Raw genomic sequence first — 7,352 nt, forward strand, 5'->3', positions numbered from 1 at the left:
TTTTATAATTAATATTTATAAATATATAGAGTATTTAATAGATTATAAAAAAATATTTAAAAGAACTACAATGAAATAAAATTAACATTTTAGGGCTAGTTTAAAAATAAAAAAAAAATGAACTTAGGCCATCTGGAACGCATGTTAAAGTCGAGGGACTCAATGGGTATTTAAACCCTAATCCCAAAACGACGTCGTTCTCTGGAACCTATTTTAGAGGCTGTTTGGATTAAATTAAAACAAATACAAAATATTAGGGCCAAATTAAAATAAAAAATAAAATGCAATTAAAAAAATTTAAAAAACAGAAGGATCAATTGGGAAATTTTCCCATTCTCCAAAAACGTGCAGATCCTCCCCGGGTAATCGGGTCAATGCGCGGATCTTCCGTTTCAAACGACGTCGTTTAAATGCTTATTGAATTAAGCCAAACGACGTCGTTTTACATGGGCTATATAAGCCAAATCTTAGCCCAAAAATCATTTTAACATCCGATTTAAAAAAAAAATAACGAAATCCACTGAAAGAGGATTTGAGGGCTGACTCCGGTGCTGTTGAACCTTCGTTCAGAGGTTTTTTCACGCGCTCACGCGCCACCACGCACGGTGGTCGGAAGGTCAAAACCTTCTCCCTTTTCAGCGAAAGTCAGGTAATCTCTCTTCCTTTTTACTATTTATAATATATATTAAAAATATTCACCTTTTTCGATTGGCTACTGGTATTGTAAGTTGGCACTACTGTGCTTTGTTGAATCTGTTTGTATATTTTTCTCTGGAAAAAACGTGTGTATATTATTATCTTTGTAAAAAAAATCGGGATCCCTTTTTACAATGAAGGTATTCAGGTTTTATAGCCACTGTTTACAGTGTATTTACATCTTTATTTTATTTCCTTGCCATAATTGTTGGTTCTGCTCCCTCTTGTTTCCTTTTGCAGGCAATCGAAGAGAAGAAAGGGCACTGATCACGGCGTTGATTTGCGTCTCAATGAGATACAGGGCCTGAAATCACAGCACCTATGAAGGGTAGCTGAAACGACGCAAGGTGAAACGGCGTGACTGAAGAAACGTTGATGGGGGCATGATCGATGGTGGCCTTGATTCGGGAGCTGGACAGACGCTCCCCGAATCTTCTAGAAGCAGTGACGGCTCAAGGAGGAAAAGGCAGAAACTCTAGGGTTTCTTGCCTTAATGTAATAGTTTGGGCCAATTGGGCCACTTTAGTTCTGGGCTAGGCAGGGTGTAATGGGTACCGGGTAATTTAGCTGGGTTTTGGGTTTGGGTTTAGGCTAGTTGGGTTTTAACTTTTGGGCTGTAAAAGGACTGTTTAATAAATAAACATTTATTTATTATTTTTTTGTTTTCAATTTTAAAGCCCGGGCAAATTTTGGTTATTACAGTGACAAATGAAATCTAGGTAAATTCTTTTTTGGATATTATTTTGCTTCTTGGTTGTTATTCAATTATTGTCGTGTTTTGTTCTTTGCCGTGTTTGTTAGCTAATTAATTTAGTTAACTTTAGTTTTTAATCAATCACTCGATTTATTCGATTAAATAATAGAAAGATGGTAATTACTAGTACGTTTAGTCTTCATGAGAATGATATCTTTGCTTATTGTCGCTATATTATTAATTGATAGATGCACTTATATTATTCAAATTTTTATTTGATTCACGACGTATCACTAGACAAAGTCAACATGAACCAAAGCTTCAATTGTATCTCGCACCTTGCCACTTCGCGGTGCCATCTCGCTATTTGCCTCTTCACGGAATATTTGGTATTTTGACACTTTGCGGAGCATCTCACACTGTGTCATGTGTGGAGACAGCTCGCAGAGTTACAAAAAGTTATATCCTAGGAATGAGTTACAAAAAGTTCCTTCCTTGCAGCTACCATGGTGCTGGAAGATTTAAACATGAGACATCGAGCTTTGTTGTCGCAATGGAATGAATTATATAAGCCTTTTACTTCTCAATTTGGCGAAACTTTATTATTTCAAAAGCAAATAAGAGCATATAATACTATATTTCCACTCACATAGTTTGGAGTTCATTTGGATAGAGAATATGCATCTTCAAGAAACTGTACTTACACATTTCGAGCACAAGGACAAATATATCATGAAAGTTTTTGTAGCATAATCAAATTGTATTTTATTTTATTTACTAAAATAATAATAAAATAATTCATGTAAAATATTAATTTTCTCTTGAAAATTTTTATTTGTTTTATTCGAATTTGTTATATATTTTAAAAATCATATGGTAGTCATTTAATTATTAATGATTTTCTTTTGACACTTAATTATAAAAAATATAAAATAATCACTTAAATATTAGTAAATTTTTTAATCACTCAATTATTCAATTTTCTTTCTTTTTCATCACCAACAGACTAAAAACGTAACTTTTAATATTAACATAATAACAATTTTAACCCTTACTATTTATATATTATATAAATTTAATTTTTTCTTTCTCAGCAATCAAGGGAGTTTTATAAAAATAAAGTTACTAGGTACAAGAGGTCCATTACAAATGCTACAAGAATAAAACAACAAAAAACTGATACAACATCAAAACAAATCATCCTGAAACATAGAAAATCCTATCCACCTGGCTTTATCAAGAGCATCCACCATGAAACTTTAAAAGCATTTTACAAGCTCAAAAACTGACCGAATCAAACTTTACGCCAAACTTTCTCATCCTAAAAGCAATTCGATGTCCAGACAATCTAAAACCGTTTAGTCTCTCTATTGCTCTAGTGACATCTCTCACACTTTCGCATCGAATGAACCCAAACCTACGCCCACTCTTTTCCCTATTTCGCGGAATAAAAACATCAATGACCTTACCATGGAATTAGAAAAAATGCCATAATCCTTTCCAGTGGATTTTCGGTGATAAATTATTGATAAAAATGGTTTGACAGTGACTCATCTGATGGCCGTTTTTAAGTGATTGTGTAGCGGTGGTTTATCTTATCGTCAATGCGAAGTCAGAAAATTTTGTTAGGGGTCAAAATTAAATTGTACCTTTTACTATAATAAAAATACAATTTTATCATTTTAATAATCTGTATCTTTATAATTTTAAAAGATTAAATCAAATTTTATCATTTTAGGGGTCAAAATATAATTTTACTAAGTTAAAAATATATAAAAATAAAATACCCAAAAATTCAAGAATATTTTTATTTTTTCTTATTCTTTAAATTTAACTCTCAATGATATAAAGAAAAGCAATACTGCAAAAAAAAATACATGTTTTAGAATAAAGACTAAATTGACATAATTTATTCAAAAACACACCTGAAAAAAGGAATTAAAACAGTACATATTCTTACAAAAGTAGAACATAAACCCATAAATGTAAATTAACAAATAAAAACACCCATATTATCAAAGTTGAATAATAAGCCAACCAAGAACAAGCTATCCTCTAACAACACCTTAATCATATCTTTAAACCACAGCGTTGAAAATGAACCCAAAAGGTAGGAACATACAGGCTTCGAGCCAAATCTGATAGAAGCAGTTCTGCATTTTCCCTCCAATTCACCTCAGGTTCAACTATGACAAATAGAATGGAAAAATTAAGTGTAAATTACTCTGCATGTATTATCAATTCAAAAGTAAATACAAATTTTGCTCCAAGTTTAAGCAAAACATATTTGAACCTCACCTGTGCAATTTGGATGAAGTGGTAGTTTCTTTTTCTTCCAATCCTGCGAACCCATCTTGTAAAATTCCTCTGCCAGTCTCTCTCAACCATTCTAACCAACCACCATGGTCTTCCAGTTGTGAATACTATGTATCCCGTACTCAATCCAAACACTACTCCGCAGCCATACCCCATCATTACAAGTTTCCAAATAAAGGGTATTGATGAATCTTCATCTTCCACAAGCTTTGGTGTTTGTGGCTTTCGTTCCTCCTCACTACCACATTTCTTTGATAGTGGGAAGCCGCAGAAATCCAAGTTGCCAGCATAGGAATCAATATCGAAAGTATTGAATTGAGATCCAACAGGAATTGGTCCAAAAAAGTTGTTTTGCGACAAGTTTAACACTGCCAGAAATGTCAGTTTCGTCAACTCAGAAGGAATTCTACCACCAAGCTTGTTATATGACAGATCTAATGATTCAAGTGCTACCATATTTGCCAATGACGGTGGGAGGGTATCGTTTAAGCTGTTGTGTGAGAGGTTGAGCACTAAAAGAGCATGAAGTTCACCAAGTGTCTCAGGTATTTGTCCATTGAATCGATTGTTTGAAAAATCTATGAGTGTGAAATCAGTTAAAGATTTGTCCAGATCTAGATCTATCTCCAACCTTTTCATGGTTACTTTCACAAATTTTTTGTAGTTGTGGAATCTTTCATAAGGATCTTTACTTACACCAAGAAAATCCACACCTATCGTTTGAAGTGGTGGTGAAGCTGTGTTGAAGTATAGAACAAACTGAATCAAAACAACTTCTTTCATTCTTTCTTACTTAGAGATAGGAATCCCCACGTATTTAATACATGAAGTCCCTTAACCACCTTTAACAGCTAACAGATAATCCTAACTACTTTTAACAGACTTTAACTACAAAATCGTTTCTTAAATTCCCATAACATTCCCCATGCACTTCTAACTTTCATATGAAGCAACTTGAAGCTGCCTCCTGAACTTGGTGAACAGTAATACAGACAATGGTTTTGTCAAAACATCAGCAACCTGACCCTCACTGGGCACATGACCAACTTGAAGCACACCCGATACTACCTTCTCTGTAACACCCTGAAAATTTCTACAGTAAGATATTATCTTTAATATAGTAAAATAAGGAAATAAAGTGACAAGAAGAGGAAAAATTGAGTTATGTCACTGGGAAGTATATTATGATATACTAATTTAAGAAAGGACTAAATTGTAAAAGTGAGAAAAGTTTTGTGGCCCAAGAGTAAATACTCAAAATTTGAGGAATTAAAATGTAAATATGAAAATTTGAAGGACTAATAGTGCAAATATTTTAAGGGTGGAATGATCTAGAAATCAAGGAAAATTGATGAATTAGGACCAAATTGAATAGGTGAAGAATTATGAGGGACTAAGTTGCAATTTTACCAAATTAAGTGATGACTCAAGAATGAAATTTTAAAAGATAACTAAGGGCAAAATGGTCAATTGGAAGAGAGAGAAATCTAGAGACAATGATGATGTTGGAGATATTTTAGATAAATTAAATAAAAAATATTAATTTATTAATCCTTTAAATTAATTTTTAAATGATATTTTATTATTTTATTATTATTTTATTTAGTATATATAAGGAAAGAAAGATGAAGAATCATCATCTTTTCTTTCCCATGAAACCAACGTGAGAGAGAGGAAGAAGAAAAGAAGTTTTCTTTCTTTACAATTTGGTCCTTCCACCAAAAATTCATCATTTTCACCTAGAAATCAAAAGAATTTCCATAGCTACTAAGAGAGAAAAATGTTAAGGAGACCATAAGGAGTTAGAATATCAAGTTGGATTCAAGAAATAGAAGTTGGAGGAGAGAGAAAATTAAGTTAAAGATTAGTATCAATAGAACAAGGTAAGTACATCAAGATTTCAATATGTTTTTAAGTTTGTTATTATTGACAAAGCATGGAAATAATGTAATAGTAGAGTTTTCTTACATAAGGTCCTATATTCTTGATATGTTAGTGAAGAGAAAATAAGAGAAAGTGATGAGAAATGGTGTAGAAAAAGAAAATAAGGGTGTTATAACATGGTAATTAATATCTTGCACTAAAACAGTTTTGGACAGTAGCAGTAGTCTAAATTTGAAAAATCATCAAAAATTGTAGCAATCTAATTATAGAATGAATAAAATATGAAATTAAATCTTATTAAGTCTAGTTTCTTATAGAAGAAATTATGTAAGCAATGGAATTGTAAATCATGAGATATGATGAATTTTGTGAGACAAGGTCAGAATGATTTCGGGTTCCCCTATTCTGACTTTGTAAAATAATAAAAAATTGGATTTAAATTTATATATTTAGAATCCTGAATGAGTCTATTTTCAATAGAAACAAACGGAAACATCATTCGAATTCTGTATGAGGAGATAATTAATGTTTAGTGAAGAAGGATCACAACTGTCAGACAGCAGAATAAGGGTGACTTTAAAGAATAAACTGTACTTATTGGATAAACCAAAAATTATGAAAATTTTATGGAAAGAAGACATATGAGTCTAGTTTCAGGAAAAATTAGCATATCTTAATTTTGAGTTTTATATCGCCAGATATAAATAATTTAGTGATTATGACGCAAATAGACAACTTGAATATTCATAAAAGTAAATAATAAAAATTATAGATAATGTTAATTACAAGTGTGTATATACATTAAGGATGTGGAATGGAGAGGAGGAGAAGGAAAAATATGTATGAATATTCATCTAGCATGGCTAATTTGCATATTTTAGGTTCAGGGACTAAATTGAATAAAAGTAAAACTTTATGGGCAATTTTGTAAAAATGTCAGAAATGACCAAATTACATGAAATGGATTATTTTATTATTTAAATTATAAAATTGAATGAAATTATTAATTTAGTTCAAGATCGGGGGAAAACATGTTTTAGGGATTAAATTAAAAAGAGCTAAAATTATGGAAAATTCTGATATTTTATAGAATTCATGGACTGTTATCAATATGTATGAGAATAATAGCTGGAAATAAGGATTAAATTGCAAGAATTTTATTTTCCTGACCCTAAGGATGAAATCGTCATTAATTAAAAGTTTAGGGGCAAAATGGTAATTTTGCCTAGAGCATTAATTAAATGCATTAGAATATGAAATGAATGAAAATGATGATCAAATTTATTTATAAAGATCCGGACGACTCAAATACGAGACTTGATCGTGGAAAAAAAAATCGGATTAATGAAATTATAAACACAAACAAGCAATGAGGTAAGTTCATGTAGTTTGAATTATATTCTTAAATGCTTGAAATGCATGTTTTTGATATGAATATGATTTGAATGTTCATTATATGAAATTTTATGAAACATTGATATATTTGATAAAAAGGGGAAGAAATCCCGGTTGAATGAAAGGAAAATTCGATGGATCTCTGAAAGGAATTGACGGTAAAAAGGATCAAGCCCGGACGGGTGATTCTATCCTGATATAGCCCTCCCGAAGAATATGTGGAAAATAGATTTAGCCCGGACGGGTAATCTGAATTAGGGTCTGAATTTAGCCTGGACTGGTAATTCAGATCCAAGCTCATTAAAGTAATTGTCGTTGCAGGGGATTTAGCCTGGACTGGTAATCCCGACAATACTTTATGAGTTTA

The 7,352-nt window shown here is 31.7% G+C and overlaps 1 protein-coding gene across 2 annotated transcripts; it reads right to left on the minus strand.

Annotated features, from left to right (window-relative positions):
- Window positions 1-3,281: 3,281 nt before the first annotated feature.
- Window positions 3,282-4,171, minus strand: LOC108482788 (receptor-like protein 9DC3). Of its 2 annotated transcripts, XM_053025061.1 has the most exons (3): window positions 3,689-4,171; window positions 3,513-3,576; window positions 3,282-3,315 (listed from the first exon to the last, which is right to left on the minus strand). In XM_053025061.1, the coding sequence occupies exons 1-2, from the start codon at window positions 4,160-4,162 to the stop codon at window positions 3,562-3,564; spliced, it is 489 nt and encodes a 162-aa protein (XP_052881021.1). In that variant the 5' UTR covers window positions 4,163-4,171; the 3' UTR covers window positions 3,282-3,315; window positions 3,513-3,561. The 2 variants fall into 2 exon arrangements, with proteins under 2 accessions (XP_052881021.1, XP_017641386.1); XM_017785897.2 differs by having other exon boundaries at window positions 3,299-3,576.
- Between the last annotated feature and the right edge of the window lie 3,181 nt (window positions 4,172-7,352).

The sequence above is a fragment of the Gossypium arboreum genome, chromosome 1, assembly GCF_025698485.1.
Source record: "Gossypium arboreum isolate Shixiya-1 chromosome 1, ASM2569848v2, whole genome shotgun sequence".
Taxonomy (NCBI): Eukaryota; Viridiplantae; Streptophyta; class Magnoliopsida; order Malvales; family Malvaceae; genus Gossypium; species Gossypium arboreum.

Excerpts from the sequence above, each read along its gene's own strand:
- LOC108482788 (XM_053025061.1), bottom strand. The coding sequence starts at position 4,162 with ATGGTAGCACTTGAATCATTAGATCTGTCATATAACAAGCTTGGTGGT.